General features: G+C 39.5%; 1 protein-coding gene across 14 annotated transcripts in view; it reads right to left on the reverse strand.

Annotated features, from left to right (window-relative positions):
* Positions 1-21,612, reverse strand: part of LOC311596594 (uncharacterized protein) — a 167,015-nt gene that overhangs the window by 88,004 nt on the left and 57,399 nt on the right. For 7 of the 14 annotated variants that reach the window (XR_014778889.1, XR_014778890.1, XR_014778891.1 and 4 more), the window contains exons 4-6: positions 18,938-19,153; positions 15,350-15,589; positions 11,395-11,452 (exon numbers count right to left, since the gene is read on the reverse strand). Coding sequence is in view for 3 of the 14 variants with exons in the window: in XM_084780205.1 (XP_084636331.1) it covers positions 11,395-11,452 (58 nt within the window). In the remaining 11 variants the exon portion in view is untranslated. The remainder of the gene's footprint in view (positions 1-11,394; positions 11,453-15,349; positions 15,590-18,937; positions 19,154-21,612) is intronic. The other 7 variants (XR_014778892.1, XM_084780205.1, XM_084780206.1 and 4 more) reach the window with 3 other exon arrangements.

The raw sequence follows: 21,612 nt of genomic DNA on the forward strand, positions 1-21,612 counted from the left end.
GCATAATCTTTCCTGAAGATAGGACAAATTGAGTAAGAGTTTTTCTGGTTTCAATTTTGCCCTGATATATTATTGTAGGGAAAGCGTCACTTGACTGTTAACAAGCCAGCTGCAGGAAGATGAATGTGTTCCAATCGAGTTGTTTGGATCTTGAATGCAAGTCCATCTCTCTAAAACCCTAGTGAGAACCTGTGGTCATAGCCACAACCAGCTGAAGTAGAGGAATTTTTACCAAGCCTTTGGCAGCTGGTGGAAAGAAAGAAATAAACTCCAAGAGAGTTAGACAGAAGGTGGGGGGAGGACAGAGGACTTGTTCACCCTCTCGTAAAGTACCACAGATAACTACAATGGGATGAAATGCTTCCAAGAAAGAACAAACTAAATCAAGGTCAAAAAACAAAAAAAAATTAATAGACACCCCCTTTAAGACGGCAATCACCACTGAGTGGTTCATCAGGTAAAAATAAAACAAAGAAAGCAAAATGGGACAGGATAAGAGAAACGAAAGCAAGAGGAGCCAAGTTACCATGAGCCTGCCTTATGTTCCTGAGTCTGTGACTACTCTGGGTCACCCTCACATCAGAAGACTTCATGGAAACATCTCCTAACAAGGTGCTTTCTCAATTCTTCCTATGTAGCCTTTTCTAATTTCAGACTGAAGAAATGGAGGAATTAAAGCCTGAGCAAATGAGGTGCAATGCTACCCCTAGACCTAGCCATGACTCTATGGAGAGCAAGCACAGAAATCTAACTTGATACTGGCAGACCACACACACAGGGGTAACAGTCACCTATTCAACGAAAAAAAATATCTAAATAATGTTTGGAGATATAGAGCCCTTTTGTTTATTATTCATGAACCACACAGTATATAATGTATCTATACTTTTACTAAATTCTTTCCATTTCTGCCATCTACCACAGCCCTGGAAAATAAAAAGTGATTTTTTATTAAAGATTTTGGTTTTCTTTGGTTATCACAGATCTAAGAAAGAAAGCCCAGGGAGTCTTGACCTTCTAGAAAGATACAATGAGGTGATCAGGCTTATCTGTCATTCTATATTATAGATCTTTGGGTACCATCATGTAAAAGAATATTTATAGGTATCTACAGACAAAATTCAGAGCATATATATGTATGCTATTATTACACCTTAATGAAGGAAATACTATAATGTAGATGAACTTTGAAAATATAATAATAAGTTAAGGCAGACAGACAACATACAAACAGCAACTTACAAGTAGTACATTCAACTTATATGAAGTGTCTGGAGTAATCACATAGAGATACAGTCACTTCAGGAGGCTGGAAGGAGTTTGGATGCCTTATTGTTTAATGAATTCAGGGTTTAGTTTGGTGACATAAAAATTTTCTGGAAACTGATAGGATGGTGACCATGTACTTAATGTCACTGAACTAAAAAGCAGTAAAATCAGTGGATTGTATTATATGTGTATTTGACTACAACTAAGACTCTGTTCAATACTAAGACTCATCTCAAAAACATGTAACTGCATGCTAAGCATTGCTGAGTGCTTAGCTGAGAGAGGGATACAACTTTGGATACGATATTGGGATCAGAGGAGAATTTCTTATGAAGATGTCATACCGATGTGTGGAAAGAGCAGTCTTGTCAGGAAGACAACCAGCACAGAGGCCTGGAACATCTGATATTTGGTTGTCTTGGGACCAAAAGAATGCTAATTGGAGTTTCATGGGTCTGTGAGGTTACAACTTCTGCAGTGTTAGAAGTTTGTGGTAGAGGCACTCTTTGAGGAGCAAATTCTTGACTGTGAGTGGCCAGGGAAAAGATAAACATTTTAGATATAATTCACATAATAGCAAGGAAGTCATGACATAGGCCATGAATCCTCTTCACTGGATGACTGTCTTTATTAAAGCACCATGCCCCCAGCTCCTTTGGGCATAGTGCTACAGAGTTGAAGACTCTATGAATTAATGAATAGTGTCAAATGCTAGTGACCAATAACTGCTTAAGCAGCATTTCAACAAATCCTGTCTTTAGTGTAATACCTATGAAGCCCAGGTCTTGATCTCATCTGCTAGGGGACCAGCATCTCAATTTTGTTTCACTGAATCAAGGACTGAATGAATACTAACTTCATGAAATAAAAGAGAAGTATAGTTTGTTTGGGGCGTTTTGTTTTGTTTTGTTTTGTTTTTTGTTTTAAACAGGTTCTTTCTACATAATCCTTGCTATACTGAAACTCACTATGTAGACCAGGATAGCACTGGCCTTGAACTCAAAGAGACTCTTCTGCCTTTATCTCCTGAGTGTTGGGATTAAAGACATTATCCACCACACTTGGCTGAAAATATATAGCTCTAACTTGAAGCTCCTAGAAATCCAATAAGGCAGAAATTTGGAAGTCTAGAAGCATCATTTTTAAATTGTTGTTCTTGCAGATGGAGTTCTCCAGGTGACCAAGGCTAAGTGTCTGGGGAGGTGGAAATACAATTTTTGTCTCTATGGACTTAGGGTTGAGCACTTGGTACACAGGTTTAAGATGCCATGAAATTGTTAATAGATGAAGTAAAACTGGATGGTAGTGTTGACTGTTGATGTCAGAATGTAGACTCAATTACCTAGGAAGGGAGTCTTCAATGAGGAATTGTCTGGATTAGGTTGACCTCTAGGTATATTTGTGAGGAACTATGTTGATTGTGTTATTTGAGTGTGGGAGGCCTACTCACTGTGGATGGTATTATTTCCAGAAAGGAAATTCTGAGCTATATAAAGGTAGAGAAACCTTGCTGAGCATGTGTGCATCCATTTAGTCCTCTTCTTTGAGACTATGGATTCAACAGACCAGTTCTCAAGCCCATGCCACTGCGACTGCCCTGCAATGATGGACTGTAAATGGAACTGTGAGCTAAAACAAACCCTTTCTTATATAGTTTACTTTTATCGACTTATTTCACCACAACATGGAAATGAAACAAAGACATTCATCACTGGGTGCAGCAGGCAGTGGGGATTATAGCTTGCCCTTCTTCCTCCCTTGCCCTGCTTCCTGGTCCTCTGAGATATGAACAGGCAGCCTCGTTTTTTCTGCCACCACAGCCATGTGCCAGGTCTTCAGCCATTCTTTCACCTTAAGGATTTTAGTGTCAGACTCTGAACCGAGAAACATCCTCCCTACACACAAACACACACACACACACACACACAGAGAGAGAGAGAGAGAGAGAGAGAGAGAGAGAGAGAGAGAGAGAGAGAGAGAGAGCTTCTTTTTAAGTCATAGACATAAGAAAAGTTGAATGAGATTCCCTGCTGTAATTGTGCTCTAAAGATGAATGTGTTGAGTCAATGTCTCTAGTGTGGGATTGTACTCAAAAAATACCTCAAGCTCTCAGCCTTAGCCCTCCTTAAACTCATTCTTCCTTACCAGAACTGTCACTAGAATAGAGTAAGGAATCTCCCAAAAGTTCTACAAATGCTCTCTGTTTTGGTGAGAATTTTTGCTACATGCATCTGGGTTCCCATAATGTTTTGTGAATATTTCAAAACACATAACATAATGTGTTTCATTCTGTTTTCAGACTGTCTCTGAGTGTCCTCTTGAAGACCATGGCATTATCAAGGCAAAGAAACATGTTATATCCTTATTCATAGCCTACACTCCCAACACAGCAGCTAGTCATAGCTGATACTCAGCACATGCTTGTGAAATCTTCTATAATTAATATAACCAATATAAGGTTTAAATATTGAAGTATGTAATGATACCATCCATTTCCCTGATGTACTTAAGAAGACTGCTGAGAGTGGTTCCATTTTACAGAACAGAGGCACAAGTGTGAGGGATTTTGTTGTGGGACGTACTACTGTAAAACTTAGCAGTTTATCATATTGCATTATTATTTATTATTATTTTCTGCTTTCTATAGGTCAGGAATTGAGCCATGCATGAACTGGGTCCTGTAAATTTAGCATCTTTCATAAGCTCCCAACCACCTCTGGAGCCATAGGCCTTCCAAAGTTTAAATGGGATAAGCTCTGCTTCCAAGCTACACAATAGTTGTCAGCACAACGTGGTTCTTCATGAGCAGCTGGGTTATTCCTGAGGGTCTCAGTTCCTCTCCAGCTAATGGCTGGAGGCTGCCCTCAGTTTCTTGCTGTGTAATCTCTCCACCATGACTGCTTGCTTCATCAAAGCCAGAGAGCGACAAGAGAAAGAATGCTAGCAAGGCAAAAGTCACATTTTCTTAATTGTTATACTTTGAAAATGGACCTCTATGAATGTACATTGGAGTGGAGTTTAATCTCCAGTGTTAGAAACTGAAAAGGTAGAAACTTTATCTTAGTAGTTAGAAGTATAAACAAGGCTGTTGATTGATGATTAGAATTAGAGAAAGTCATTGGGATAAAGTTTTTAAGACTGAATCCTAGAGGCACTATAAAAAGAGAAACCAAAGGGGGGTGGGTCTGGGGGAGAAGAGAGGTAGAGGCAGTGACTGGAGGGCAGAGGAGACAGCCAAAAGTGCAGTCTAGAAATAATATATGAGAAAGGAATAATTTTTTTTAAGTTCAAAAGAGAAACTAAAAGAATCATAGGAGCACAGTCTTCCTATCTCTTTTGTGATGTCCGGAGCTGCCCCAGAACTCTACCAACAAGAACATCATCTCCACAGGCCCCTGATTTGAGCCTACAACCCTAAGCCCAAGCAAACCTCTTTGCTTTTTAACTTACCTAGATTATAGAATTTGGTGACTAGCAACACAGACTAAGGAAATGACCTTATCATAGAATGCCAGCCTATCACTTCTGCTATGGCATTAATGGATCTACCCGTGCTGGGCCTGCACACAAGAAAGCATAGATCACCAGAGTCATCTTTGAAGCATCCACTCACAAGGGCACTGGAGCCGCTAACTCCTTCCAGGTTGTACAGAGGTTGTGCAGTCTCGTCGATTTTCACTTCCTCCCTTCTGTCATTCATCCTGACTGCATCCACAAAGAGCATCAGCAGAGTATAGACAAGACAGTGGGGAATCGAAAAAGAGAGATGGCCTATCCGTTTACCTAAATATATGCTAAAAGAGATTTGAACTTTTCAAATTATCAAGCACTTAGACATAAGTGAGAAATGACTCGGGTATAGATTTACCACTACTAATGCCAACGGTGCTCCCAACACCATAACGTGTATAGCACATCTGTTCTGTTCTCGTTTAAACTTGGGGTCTAGGAGGTAGTGTCATGCCAGCAAGGAATCAACAGAGATTGCTTGTCACCTGCACGTAGAGTTTTCTGGAAGAGAGAGATGATTCTGATCCAGAAATTACTATTCTCAGGATAAACCACTGACAGATCCCCCACTGAGGCCCTCATTCTCGCTTGATGCTCAGCCTCCCTGCGCTCCATGGAAGAACAGAGAAAGCCTGGAAAACAAGACTTTGGATTTGGGCAGGGGTCCATGTCAGAGATCTAGGCAGCTAATTTAGATGATTCTGGACCCAAAGACCTTCTCCGTGTTCCACCCACAATCCCTCTATCGGAGCCATTCCTATTGCGAACCTGGTTTTCTCCCCATAAGAAGTTAGCTTTTCTCCACTAATAAAACAGGCTTGATCCAGAAAGTCAAATGGATTTGGGCACCATCTTCATATCCTGAACATGCATGTGTACAGGTGCATGCATGTGTGAGTGTGTGCATACGTGCATCTGTGTGAGTGTTACATGTGTGTGAATATGTGCACATGTGTTGGGGTATCAATGATATAAAAAGTACTGAAAATGCCAGCGTGTTATTACTAAGCCTTTTAGGAAAGAATGCGGCACGAGAACACGTGTGGGTATCTCAGCTAAAAGGACCAGGACAGGTGCCAGGTAAGAAAGAAAAGAGAATTATATACCTCCTGAACTTTTTTCTTTAAGTTGTATTATCCCATTTGGGGTAACAAGAAAACTAAACCTTAAAGAAATGAGTAGGTTGTTTCAGGTAAGATGTTAGTAGATTCCAGAACACAGGCCAAGAGCTGGGCCACCACACGTGTGGCACATGATTATATATGTATGTATGTATATTATCTACCATCTAGCTATTCTTTTTTTCAGTTGCTCAAATTATTTTCCTAACCATTGTCATCCCAGGAGTACATTTCAGTAAGGATACCAGCCTGTAATCTCGGGAGACACAAGACGTGAGTGCAGCCAGTAAGAGGACCCATTATGGGGCTCAGGCCTATCAGCTTTCCAACATATACCTGTGCTTTGAACCATGGTTCTCCAACCAGAATATGAAGGGGAAATTGGGCTTAGAAGTGACAGACTCTAAAGCACCTATAAAGCCTACAAGAGGCTTCTTGTTGGGAGGCATTCATCTGGGAAGCTAGCAAATGGAGACTCATGAGACACTTATGTCAGAGTCCAGCCATGTAGGGAAGTCAGGAGAGGAAGCCAGCTCTACCTGAATGGGAAAAAATCTTTCTAGATACCTGTTTTTTTTTTCATGAACAAATTTAAGAGTCAGTCAATAGAAGCCTTTATTGCTGAAAAAAAAAATCCCAGGCAATGATTTCTGTGTCTGAATCCCATACACATGTGTTCTCTTACATGGAAATGGAGGATTGAACTAGCTGATGTTGCAAATCAGGAGGAGCTCAAACCATGGCAAATCCAACAGGACTCTGTGGTCAGTGTTCTTGATAGGGAGCTGAGCTTGCTCACTTCACTGCTCAGTAGTCAAGGGCTGTCAATATGACCCCAGGCAAACCCCAGACAGGAGCTTACAGCACCTTCTTGGGGACCACTGGAGTCACCAATTAAGAAAAAAGCAGGAGCTGCTAACCAGTGACAGGCAGCCTGAGACGCTGCCTCTCTGCCCAACTCACTTACTGGGCCATGGTACGCATCTCCTTGCACTGATTGACAGTGGAATCTTTTAAGGAAACAGGGCCTTTGATTTGCTTCATGGACAGTAGTGATAAGAGAAAAAAGAAAAGAAGATAAAAGGAACAGTTCCTGTTTCCCACTCAGAAGGGCTGCCAGAAACCTAGAAGAGAGAAACAGGTGTCGGCAGCAGGAGCGCAGCTGAGTCTTGACAGGCTGCTGAGGCAGTCAGAGAAGGGACTTTGGAGGTCATGAGAAGGTTATTTATACAAGCAGAAGTGAGGATAAACAAGGTGAGGTGGTGAGTGTGGCCCCAGCAGGCCCTTCTGCTGAAGGTGGGGCTGGTCCCATCTTGGAAACAGTACTGTGCAAACATGTATGTTTTCTTCTCGTGACTGTGTAGTAATAGGAATGTGCCCTTGAGGCATTTTACCAGACAAATGCTGCATTAAAAAGAAAGCTTCCTGTTGCATTCTTTCATTCAGAATATCTCTTCTGATTCTTCTATAACCATATCGACAGGGCAGGACTTCCCACGCCATTTCCTAAACTTTAAAACATCAGAGAAGCTTCTTTACACAGTAGACAGTGGTTACTGAAGAGACGTATAACTGGTCAAGGTACATTAAATAAATGTGTTGAGTGTTCAACTGTAAGTAGGGTATCTGTAGCAACCCCTCAGTGGCTTAGCAAACATGGGGGGAGAATGGAGAGGAAGAATGTAAGAACTGAAGGAAGTAGTAAAGTGCTGTGGGACACCCTCCAGAGAACAGTGTGGCTATTGCTCTCTTGAACTTTAAGCAGCCATGATTATCTAGACATAATTGAGACCATCAGCATTCTATTGTGGAAGGGAGAAGGATGCATAATGCCTCTACGCCTTGCTGAGGATTTATAAGCAGTTGTTTACTGGAGAACGGAGAAACATTTTCTTCACTGGTATAAAGTTGCCTGGTGTGTCTATAAATTACTCCTTGCTCAGGTTCTTGTGAGCAACACTAGTGAAACTCATTGGTATAAATCCACACACATGCACACACGTGTGCATGTACACACACACGTACATACATATACACACCAATGTAAAACACATCCTTCAATGAACTATGAGAAACTCTGTAAGCAGCAAGAGACCCCAAGCTAGGCAAGGGCAGGAGGGCACTGATCTTGGTCACCTGGGGACACCCTCTGTGACCTCATCTGTGGAGGCAGGGAACCCAGAATGGCCAGTATGCAGTCTCCTGTCCTCATAGCTCTCTGCAGAAGTCGGCCACCACCCTGCTCTGAGCTTCCACCAGCTGCCTTGTGCTCACTGAGTGGGAAGAGGCCATAGAGGAAGCCAGCCATTTGGCAGGGCTCCCACACACCAAAGGCTCAGAGCTGCACCCTGGCAAAGCTCTCAGCCATTTCTGCCTTCTCCTACTTCCCCAAGCAAAAAAAAGATCCTGATTGTAAACATCACTTTAAAAGCATGCCATCCACCAGCCGGCTCAGCTGCAATACATCAGCCTGAATTGTACTCATTTATGGTGAAGCATTGTATATTAATGTTTTCATTGCTTATCACAGACACTGGCTTTAAAGTGCTTAAGCCAGCTGTACTGAGTTATTTATTAGGCTTTCTTTTTTTCCAAGTTGCCTTTTCCTTAAATAAAGTGTTTGTTTTACTTTCATATATTTAAAAATCCCTCCCGTCTCCTGCCCATCACTTCCCACTGTTGCTGTTCAGGCACTGCGTATTATTCTAATATATACTCAATACTATTGAAATCCAGTAAGGCCAAGGAAGCCCATGAAAGAGCAAGTTTCTGGTACATCAAGCAGTCTCCCCATAGTGAGTTCTCATCCTTGTATTCCTTAGCCCTAAAAACTGGACATTTATCTACAGCCAGCTCCTTCGATTTCTAAAGTTCATCTCTCCTCTCCATGCTCGGCTGTTTTGACCGTTTCTCCAGTTCCATCACTAAATCCTCTACCACACATGTGGAATTCTTGACCTGTCCTACTCAGAAGTAGTACCCACTTAAGTACCTGAAAGGTGAGACACCTCCCTTCCTTCTCCCAATGTACTCCCAGAAGGCCATCAGCAAGATGGAAAGCTGAAGGTGTTGTCACTATAACATTTACAGATCTGTAACTCTAATGTTGAGAATCTGAGCTGTGAGTTGAATGACAAAATTTCCAGGATTTAATCATTCCGTAATAAAGATCATCAAGAAATCAAGCCCAAGAATAAACAGAATTATAGTCATAAATGTAGTTTCTCGCCCTGAAATATGACGAGAGGGCCACACAACACATATAGGAACTCTAGTGAAAAGTAAAACAGAAATGTGAAGCAGGAGACTTGGAAAAAATAAATCAAAAAGTTAAAAAAAATCATTGAAATTAAAACTATAGAGTCTTCAGAAAGAAAATAGATATCCATGAAACAAGAACAGAAGACTATTGTAAAAGAACAACCAGAAAACTTTAAAAATACACTGAGGGTATTAAATATGGAACTACTATATTTAAAAATTGCACAGACTGCCAGAGGATAAATATAATTAATATCTAGGAAGTATATAATGGGTATCATGATACAATGTAGGAAAGAAATGATAGAAAAATTCAGGCATCAAGGATATCCAAAGGCCCTTTAAAGGAAATTTTAATAAGAGCTCAGTAAGTAAATAAGGCACTTACAAAAATAAAATGCCAAATATATTTTCAGAACTGAAAGGTTTTTTTCACAATAGCCAGGAAATGCAATGAGAATAGATGTCTGTCACCTTACAAATGGATAACAAAAATATAGCTGGGCGTGGTGGCGCACGCCTTTAATCCCAGCACTCGGGAGGCAGAGGCAGGCGGATCACTGTGAGTTCAAGGCCAGCCTGGTCTACAAAGTGAGTCCAGGACAGTCAAGGCTACACAGAGAAACCCTGTCTCAAAAAAACAAAAAAAAAAAAATATATATATATATATAGTATTTATAAACAATGGAATGTTATTCAACAGTAAAGAACAAAAAAAATTGTTAAATGGATAGAGATGGAAAATAGAACACAGAGTAAGGAAACTATGTTAGCTTGAATGATAATGGCCCCTATGGGCTCTTGGTCCCTAATTTTGGGTGGCACTGTTTGGGAAGAATTAAGAGGTGTGACCTTGTTGAAGAAGGTATGTTACTTGGGGGTGGGGTTTTGAGGTTTTAAAAGACCATACCAGGCCTGCCATGTGTGTGTGTGTGTGTGTGTGTGTGTGTGTGTGTGTGTGTGTGTGTGTGTGTAAATGAATCAGGATGTAGCTCTCAGCTACTTCTCCAGCACCATGCCTGCCTTCCTGCCATAATCCTTGCCACGGTGATAATGGGCTAATCCTCCTAAACTGTCAGCAAGGCCCAAATTAAATGCTTTCTTCTATATTTGGGGGGGTGCATAGTGTCTCTTTATAGCAATAGAACAGTAACTACCTCTGGAACCAACCTCATAAAGAAAAACACCACATGTTATCTCTCAAATATGACTGATAGTTTTGAATCTTTGGATACGTATTTGCACTGGAATTCTCATAAAGTCCTGTAAATCTACTACTGTAAAAAAATCTCAAATATATGCACATGCATATATATATATATACATATATATATATATATATGTATATATATATGGAGTGCAAATGGAATATTTGCATAATGGGTACACAAAGCGTTCTCTACATGTCATAAACCACAAAACAAAGCACCCAATTCCAAATGTGGGTAAATTACTTTCTATTAGTATGCCACATGTTTCTTAGCTACAATTGTAACTACACAAGGTGATGGCAGCAGTAGACAAGAAAACTTTACTCTTTATTTATCTGTTTATTTATTATCTCACTTTTGTTGTTGTTTTTTCTTTCACTTCCATGTATACATAACAGCATATCTGGCTCTTCATCTTAGATTTGGGTAAACAATGACCCTAAAGCTAGCTGATTCCCTCTGTAGGGCCACTCAAAACACCCAATACCAAGAACCAGGAAGGGACTTCTGAGGAATGTGTAGCACCCTTTAGACAGAAAACTGAGCTGCTCTCACAGTCCTTCAAATTCATCCCCTGACTGCAACTTTCTTGCCTCAATCCAGAGTCATAGTCTCCATTCAACACACAGGCCACAGCTGTATGAAGTAGAAACAAAGAAGGAGGCATCTAGCTCTCAGGTGTGTACCATCTACTTCAACAGCCTGTCAGGCATGTCCAAACTTTGATGTTGTTATCTAAAAAACTGACACTAAAGAACTCCATGATCAAATTGCCAAAAGAAAAAAAAATACAAAGAAAAACCCTCCCCAGATAGATAACACATGCTAACTAATAAAATTCCCAGTATCAGGAATGGTACATGTTTATTTAGTTATGGCCAGTGTAGTCCAATAGACCCACCTCAAATAGTACACGTTTTTTGCCAATGCTTTTGGTTACTCTCCAAATTTTGATGGACAGACCCTATTGCTGAAGACACCGCATATTTGAGTTTTATGTGGAAAGTTCAACTCATACTCACCAGGAAGCTCCATCCATAGCTTAGCCTTCATGGTGCTGGAAGGTCCGATGCATGCTTCCTAGGAAGGAAAATAACAATATTACTCATTTGTGAACCCTATGAGCTACAGTAATGGCTGATATTGCCCACTGGCGCAATAGTGGCATGAATGTTGTGTAAGTAACCAACAACTTTATGATTAGTTTTAGAGCCTGCTCCATATGGTGGAAGTCATGTATTGTATTGCTAAGTTGGCAGGAGGCACCGCTGGCTATATCATAGTCCTTAATAGAGAACTTAATACTACTATTCTGCTAAATGAATATAGAAATAAAATACCCCCTAAGTTCTTACTGTATATTATCTAGATTAGTACATCTTTCACCCTCATCAGAGAAAGATGCTTCGTTTTGTTTTGTTGTTTTGTTTTGTGGTAGATACAGAGACACACAGCTGTTCAATGTGTAGATAATAAGACCGTGGCATGCTATGTTAAAAGCAGGACATATACATTATCAATGTGTAGATAATAAGACCGTGGCATGCTATGTTAAAAGCAGGACATATACATTACCCTCCTTCCTCCCTGAGCTCAGAGGTTATTAAGAAGTGCAGAAAGATTTTTAAGAGCCCTATATGTTGGCTGTCTGTAGAAAAATGGTACTTACTGAACACGGCAGGGCTGTTGTGCATATAAACTAATCACAACTGGGACTGTATGCCCAAAACTTGCACAAGACCAACCAAAACCCCTGCATGGGTAGGGAGTGGTTCATGATGGCCCACCCATGGCTGAGGAGATACATGTAAGTTGATAGCTGTTGAGTGAGGAAGAATAACATTTCTTTTGAGATGTGTCCACTAACACCCTATTGATGCTCCAGTGGATGATCTTGCAGCCATACACATACAGGCAGCCCTACGTGAATGTAGTGGGTTAAAAAAAAATAGCATAAGATATTGGGAGGGGAGAGTGGGAAGGGGATAAATGACGAAATTAGGGTGGACCTGGTCAAAGTAAATATGTTATATGCATGCATGAAATTATCAAATAGTAAGAAAAATTTAAGTATAGAATACTTAATAAAGAAAAGATTATGAAACTTGAAAGCACCTGGGATAGTAGGAATAAACATTTTCAGAGAAATGGAGGAAATCATATACGCAGGAGTGAAAACTGGGACAATTCCAGCATCATTAGTAGAATGCCAGAGTATGGAATGTGATGTTTAGAAAGCTATGGATGGAAATCTGTGTCTTCAGAACCCTGAAAGAGTGGGGGATATTTCCATGCTCGAGTACCCTATTGCACTGCCACTCTTCTTCTGGTTGTGATCAAATGACGGACAAAAACCAACTTAGGGAAAGATGGTGATTCTTGTCTTACAGGCTGAGAAACACAGTCTCTCATAGAAGGGAAGTCAAGGCTAGAGGTAGCACCTTAGTGACAAGTTGTGCGGCTGGAATTTCTCAAATATTGCTGAGGCAGAAATCAGGGAACATACAGGAAATATGGTCAAACTGTCAAACCTGGAGGTCTGCCCTCAATGACCCATTGTCTCCAGTGAAACTTTACCTCATAAATGTTCTGATATCTTCCAGGTAGTGCCCACCAGGTTGGAATCAAGTGTTCAAATACATTTCAGATTCAAACCATAATACATATTCAGTCAAATGTCAAGAACAAGCAAAGACATTTAGCTAAATAACCACTCTCAAATTTTATCTGCACACAGTTCCATGAACATCCACAGAAATGGGTCTTCAGCAGAGTAGATCAGTAAAGCAGTAAAAGATGTAAGGTTCCAGGAAATTTATAGCCATCAAAGGAATGAAGTTTAGAAGCAACCAAGACAGGACAAAGGCAGAAGGCCTAGAGAGAGCATAGAGCCAACCCAAACAAAATAGAAAAGTGGTTTAATCCATGAAGATAATGACACCTTGTTCCATCACCCAATGGACTTGGATCTTCAGTATAGAAAACCTCTATTCCTCTGCCAGAGACTATAAGGAAGACTACATGATAAGTACACAGAAAACTAGGCAAAATTCTAAAGAGAACAGTTACTAGTGCTTAGAAAAAAATATAAGAAATATTCATGTTTGCAATTTATTTTCATATGCAGAAATGTAGAAATGCTACACATTTATTTAACAGAGAATTGCACTCTATCAATGGCAAGAGAACAGAAGGAATCATAGGTAATTTATAAAACAGGTATAAGGAAGCCTGTTTCCTAGAAGCCAGGTTCGTGGGGGATATCTGCAATAAAGCACTAAGTATGCTGAGGAAGATTAGGAACAAAAAGTTTGAGGCCAGCTTGGACTGTATGCATATGCTGGTGCACGAATTATTTGCAATCCTTTTCTGACCCTGTACCATCCAACATACCCATTTTGTCAATGCCCCCATTTAATTCATGGTCTCATTATGAAGGAGAAAATGCCCCATTTTAATAACTCAGAAGGGGCTTTAAAAGCCCTACTGATTCTACCCAATTCCCACCTAAACCATCTTCAGCAGTTGAAAGTTAAAGCGAGTTTTCTATGCATTTGTCCAACCAGGATGGTCAGCTTTATGGAATGAAAGAAGTGTGGACTAAAAAGAAATATACTCTCCAAAAATATCTCCCACTGGCCTGAAATTTATTCCACTTCATAACATGCCTGAATTTCCACCAATTAGAAATTCATTTACAAGCCCCTCTTGTAAAATGTGCAAGAGTGATTAGCTTTATTTGCTGCCATTCTAGAATCTAAAATTAGGACCAATGGCTGGGCCTAATAAAGAAAAATTGATGGGCTTTCTTTTGATGGAAAATGCCTCTTGTCAGTTCTTGCTCCTCGTTGGAAGACTGGCAGCTCCCATGAATTGACAAACAGTCTCTTAAGGTACAACCTTCTCCTCTGAGTAGCTCTAAAAGGAAAAAAGTTCTTCTTTGTGGTGGAATAAAAGTCTCTTCCTGTCATTCTCAATGGTGTGCCTTCATTATGCCCTCAACAATACAAAAATCAAATCTTTGGCACCATGTCAAATATTCTAATCCAGGCTGCCTCTTTCCTGGGAGCTCCTCCTGTCTTCCTCCAGGTCTGCTGGCTGAGCAGCGTATGACTGTTAGGTTGGTAAATAAAATAAAATAAAATAAAATAAAATAAAATAAAATATGACATAAGGAGTCATTTCCAACCCACACCCCAGAAAGTAGTCTTAATTAAGTAGGAATTGTAGATTATCTTTTATCTAAAATAGCCCTGTATTCTCTGTCTCTCAGTAACTATGCACCATGGTGTATGTAAAGATTTACATGGCTAAAAGGACTAACTAGACACCAGGCCATAAGGGGCCAGAAATTTCATGGAGAAATGCTCAAGAAAGTACATTTGAGATGGACAGTTCTAGTTGGACAAGGATTAGGATCTGGGGTGTAAGAAAGTTGAATGTCGTACTTCAATGACAAGTCAGAGGCCATTACTCTATTTCTCAATGGAGCCCTGTTCTGGAATTTTTAAAACCTAGACCCCCCACACACACACACACATATGTAGCAGATATGCAGTTTGGTCATCATGTAGGTCCCATAACAATTGGAGTAGAGTCTGTCTCTGCTTTGCATCCCTTTCCCCTAGGTGGAATACCTTGTCTGGTCTCAGTGGGAGAGGATATGCTTAGTCCTGTTGCAACTTGGATGCCAGGGAGGGTTGCTACCTCAGGGGACTCCCTTTATCTGAGAAGAAGAGGAATTAATGGGTAGAAAGGGTCATGAGGGTGGGACTGAGAGGAGAGGAGGGAAGGAGCTGGGATCAGGCTGTATAGTGATCAAATAAATAAATGTAAAAAAAAAAAAACTATCTCTGTACTTCATCTCCTCACTAGTTGAAGACTCTAGTCTAAGCAGACTTCTCAGAACTTGTGAGTTCTCATTCCTAAATGAAAAAAAATCTCTTTATCTACCTGATAGTTTTATGAGAAACTTACCAATGGTGATCTTGAAAATGCATGGAAGGCCAAGGACCTTGAATCACTCAGGATGGAAACCGCTGTTGACTTCATGTTTATGACAATACCCAGATTCACATCTGGGAATTGTATCCAGCAGGAGCCCCAGAATGCTGAACAAAACTTATTTCTAATCAAGGCATGGTCCAAGGGCCAAGGATTCCAAAATCACAGTCAGTGATGTATGTTTTCTTGTACTTTTCAGTAATAAAACTGTATCTGAAAAGACAAGACAGTATCTGATGATATTTTCCATAAAGCTCTATTCCCCCTCCAAATGCATTAAAGTCTAACTGACTGACAGTGGGAAATTACTGATATTTTAAGTATTCAATGTGGTGATGTAATATAAACATGAAATGAACGTATATACATGCATACATATATACATCTACACACATATTGTGAACTGATTATCACAACTAATCCAATTAACATATCCACTATTTCGTTTTTCACTGTTTTGCATATGCATGGTGACAATACTTAGTATTTATTCTTGTAGGACATTTTGGGTTTACAATACTATATGATGAAGCATAGTCACCATATATTTAAGATCCCTAGATATTATCCATACCTATTCTCTTCATTATCATTTTCTAATATCTCTCATCCTAGCTCCTGGTAAGCACTATTATACTCTCTGCCTCCCAGTTTGACATTTTAGATCCCATTGGGAATGAGTTCTTGCAGCATTTGTCTTTCTATGCCTGTCCTATTTTACTCAGTGATCTCCAGGTAATAGCATCTGACATGACATGCTACACAAAACACAAATGAGTCAGTTGAGTGAAAGAACATCAATTGCCACATGGGTTGTATTCGTTACCTGAAAAATAAAACTTGAGGAAGAAAGAATATATTTGGGCTCACAGTTTTAAGATATGGTCCATTATGGTAAGGAATTCATAGCAGCAGGACCATGAGGAAGCTGGTCATGTTGTTCTGCTCTCAATAAACAAAGAAAAGCTTCCAAGATGGTGGCACCTATTATGCACTGTATCTGATCTACTGCACAGAGACCAGGGACCTGACTGGGTGTCACAGATGGGTAGAACTAGAGAACACTAATGAAGGACACCAGAAGCTATCTCCCAACATCAGAAACAGCAAAATGACTAAAGGACATGGTAAGAATGCAAACAACAAAAACCAAAACAACTTGGCATCTCCAGATCCCAGCTATCCCAAAGAAAGCAAATCTGAGAACCCAAACACAATCGAAATACAAGAAAATGACCTCAAATCCTTAGTAATGAAGATGGTAATGGAAGAAACTAATAAAATCCATAAACAAATGCAGGATGATGCAACCAAACAGGTTGATGACATAAACGAGGATTATAGAGAGGCACTGGAAGAAATTCAGGAAAATACAAACAAATGGATGAAGAAAATCAATAAAAACAGTTCAAGATCTTTAGATGAAAATGTAAACTATAATAAAGGCACAGACAGGAGAAAAACAGGATCAATAGGCCTTAGAGAAGAAAGGAAGCAACATAGAGATGACTTTCTCTAACAGAATACAAGAAATGGAGGAACAACTCTCGGGACTTGAAGATACAATCATAGAACTCAGAACAACCATCAAAGAAAATGCTAAATCTGAAAAATTCCTGACACAAAACATCAAAGAAATCAAGGACACCGTGAAAAGACAAAACATGAGAATAATAGGCATAGAGAAAAGAGAAGATGCCCAACTCCAAGGCCCAGAAGATATCTTCAACAAAATCATAGAAGAAAAATTGCTCAATTTGAAGAAGGATGCAGATAAACATACATGAGGCCTACAGAACACCAAGTAGAATAGACCAGAAAAGAAAATCTTCCTGCCACACAATAATAAAACCACAAAATATACAGAACAAGGAAAATATTTAAAGTGGCAAGAGAAAAAGGCAGAGTAGCATACAATGGCAAACCTATCAGAATTATACCCAACTTCTCAGCAGAGACCATAAAATCCAGAAGGGCCTGGACAGAGGTCCTGCAAACCCTAAGAGACCACAGATGCCAGGACATACTACCAAACCCAGTGAAACTATCAATAACCATTGGTGGAGAAAACAAAATATTCTGTGACAAAAATAAATTCAAATGGTACCTATTCACAAATCCAGCTTTACAGAAGGTACTAGAAGGAAAACTCCACCCCAAAGAGACAAGTTACAATGAAAACTACACAGGAAATAGATAACTACATCATCTCAAAAACACAACCACACAAACTCTCCACTGGAACCAACATCAAAATTAAGGGACTTAACAGTCACTGGGCATTAATACCTCTCAACATCAATGGTCTCAGTTCTCCAATAAAAAGACACGACTAACTGAATGGATGCATAAACAAGATCCAACATTCTTCTGCATTCAAGAAACACATCTCACCCACAAGGAATAGACAATATTCCAAGGAAACAGTCACAAGAAGCAAGCTGGTGTAGCCATTTTAATACCTAATAAAATAGACTTTCAACTAAAATTAATAAAAAGGGATGAGGAAGGACACTTCATACTCATCAAGGGTAAAATCAACCAAAATGACATCACAATTCTGAACATCTATGCTCCAAATACAAGGGCATCCATATTTGTAAAAGAACTGTTAACAAAGCTTAAACCATACATCGATCCCCACATATTACTAGTGGGAGACTTCAATGCCCCACTTTCACTAAAGGATAGGTCATTGAAACAGAAACTAAGCCAAGAAATAACATCATTAACCAATGTCATGAATCAAATGGATTAACAGATATTTACAGAACTTTTCACCCAAACACAAAGGATTATACCTTCTTCTCAGCACCCCATGGAACCTTCTCCAAAATTGATCACATAGTAGGTCACAAAGCAAGCCTCAACAGATACAAAAAGATTGAAATAATACTTTGTATCCTATCAGGTCACCATGGTCTAAGGATGGATTCAACAACAATAGAAATAACAAAAAGCCTATACACACCTGGAAACTCAACAACTCTCTACTTAATGACACCTTGGGTGCCCATGTTTGACCACCTCCCCTTGGTCATAGACCTAGGGGAACAGAATAGGGTGAAAGTGGGAGGGAGGGAGGAACAGGAGGATACAAGTGATGGGATAACAATTGAGTTATAATCTGAATAAATTAATTAAATAAAAAAGAAAGAAAGAAAGAATAAGCCAGGCAGTGGTGGTGTACACCTTTAATCCCAGTACTCCTAAGGCAGAGGCAGGTAGATTTCTGAATGTGAGGTCAGCCTAATCTACAAAATAAGTTCCATGACATCCTGGGCTATACAGAGAAACTCTGTCTTTAAAAGGTCAAAAAGAAGCAAATAACAATAAATGCTGGTGCTTGGCTTACTTCTTCCATTTTATTCAGTCCACAATTCCAGCCCATGGAATCACATTTAAAGTAAATCTTTCCAGTTCAATTAGTGCTATCTAGAAATTCCCACAAACGCAGGGCCAGAGGCTCTAGACCCTGCCACACTGACACACAAATATAAGCACCACACAGGTATATAGAAAACACAGGGTCACAAGTATAAACATGCCTTGTCTGCTCACCAATTGATACTGAAAAGAACCTTTACTTTTATAGTGGAGTCAGAGAAGGAGGCAGATAAAGAGTGTCTCATCAGGAAGGTACAATCGAAGACATAAAGAGAATGCATGCTTAAGTCTGTAGATAGTCTTCCAAAGGTGTTCTCGCTGAGAGTAGCCTGTTTGATGTTCTGGTTCATCATGGAAATCAAGATAAGGTAGTCAGGATTGTGCTCTACCCTTTGGGTAAATGTAAGTACAATTAGAGAGTCTTGGGGCTTGTACTGTGGCTCAGAGAACTGTCTAGGTGTTTTTCTTCTGAAATTTCCATTTTTTACATTTGTACTCTGCTCCAGCCCCAAAACTGAAGAACATTCTTCATTGATTCAACCTTGGCCTGGGGATATGGCTCAGTGGTACAGTCATTGCCTATAATGCATAAGACCCTTAGTTCAAGTCCCCAGGACTGCAGAATAAATCAATCAACAAATAAAAATACTTAGCCTGAACTTTGATTACTTGAGGGGACTTTTGTGCTTTCTCTAAAGTCCCTGCTATAAACCATCAAAATACTTTTACTCCTCACCCCTCTTGAATATCATGTAGTGATATTTTTATAGTCTCATGTGCCTGATGAAGAGGTGGTATATAAACTAAGATAAAAGTGTGAGAGAGAACTTGTTTACACTGGCTTGGCAGAGTTTGGCTGTCCACTCTGCTAACATCCAAGCTTGCCCATTTTTAGGCAGAATTCAAGGACATTTTGCCCAGTGGCTGGTTTGCTGCCTTTGAAGGTATCTCCATAAGGAGATTCTTTGATGATCATCATCTTTTTTGAGGTAAGCTGTGTGTTGCCAGGAGTTAACCTGTCTTGTTGTCAATGAACCTTTCCTGTCTCATATTTATGTTTGTCATATATGCTTGGCCTGAAGGCTGAAGGTGTTTCTCCACCATTATAGTTTGGGTGACTCTTCAGGCAACAAACTGTCTCTGTCATCTTTTCATTCTGGAAGCTGCTAGCCTGCACTTCTGGTTTACTCAGGTAATTACGTTTTATTCCCTCTCAAGTCTCTGATGGGGTTGAAGACCAGATAGCTTAGTCTTATAACTAAGATTAGTTGTTCAGGGGTTAAGATGTTTATAGGTCTAGATAGATGTTTAAAGTTGGTAGAGATGAGATATGATAGATATTGATTTTCATTCAGAATTTTAAACTCAACAAGGCAGGAAAGATGTTTTCTTCAAGGTTGCAAAATACAAAGAGCCAAAACACTATGAACATAACAGTTATATAATTCCTAATTGTTTTATGGTTCTTTTTGCTGTATGTAGTTTATTTTATTTGTAGGTAATAATATGTATACCATAATGGACAGACAGACAGAGTGTTACTTGTATGTATACTTTCAGGGCTGACCACTTGGTATAATAATAAGTGTCTATGTAAAAAAAACAAATATAATTTTAAATTGAAAAAGTGTGAGAGAGAAAAGTGATACAGTGGTATCTCTCAATACAAATGGAAAAACCAAGAAAGAGTCAAATGGATTGAAGAAAGGATTTAGCTATGGCTGTAAACTGTAGTTAACCACAGATAACACCAAGGCATCTCCAATCAAAGGATAGAGTTGACACAAAGACGTTGAAAGTTCTATGCTGTACCTCAGCAGATCTTGTAACCTCTTGGGCTACATCTTAGAGAGCATGACAGCACAATAGGTAATCCCAACCCAGTCTGAAGAACGTTAATTCTCCTGAAGAAAAACTAGTGCATGCTAGCCAACTGCCAGTGACCAAATTTGTATGTTTCACCTAAGTCAACAAGCCATCAGAAAATTTACCAATTGATCAAACACCTGAGGAAACCCCAGCTGAACTGACCACTAACTGATAGTCCTTTTAAGCCACAATATTTTTGTAGCAACTTGTTGTGCAACAAAAACTAGTACAGGATTCCCCCTTTGCATCTTTTTTGATGGTTTTTATTATTTTCTTTTTTTCTTTTTGAGATTTTAATACAATTAAATTATTCCCCTCTCTTTCCTCCTTCCTTATTCTCTTTCAAAACTATGGTCTCTTTTTTTGTTTGTTTGTTATTGATTGTATATATCTAAATGTGTGAGTGTGGTTGTGTGTGTGTAGACACATAGATGGACAGTAGATAGATGGACAGACAGACAGACAGAGTGTTACTTGTATGTATACTTTCAGGGCTGACCATTTGGTATTGTATAATAGGCATGCTCTTCCCTTGTTGGTTTTAATAGGTCAAATTCATTGAGTGTCTCCAGAGGAAAAGGACTTAGCTAAATTGTATTTCTTATATTAGGAGCCCAGGTCCATTTTGAAGAGGAAATACCCTGAATCATAACCCCTGCAGTTCAGATCTCAGATTAGGAAAGCACATAGATCATTAACCATTATCTGTCACTCTTCTATCAAGGCAGAAAACAGCTAACAACACCTCCAGGGCTTATCCCAAGTTCACACTCTTCCAAGGACAGCTTACATCTAGCATCTCATCTAAATTTTGCAGTACCCCTGTAAAATGATGCTACTTTTCATTTCCATTTAATAATAAAAGAGCATCCTAAGGTACAGAAATTATGTCATTGTTCCCAAGACACCCTCAAGTTCTCTAGCAAGAAAGGACTACTATGGATCTAAAAGAGATTTTTCCAAGATTGGGTATGAGCCAA

Source organism: Acomys minous (assembly GCF_964271855.1).
Source record: "Acomys minous genome assembly, chromosome: 4".
In the NCBI taxonomy this organism is placed as follows: Eukaryota; Metazoa; Chordata; class Mammalia; order Rodentia; family Muridae; genus Acomys; species Acomys minous.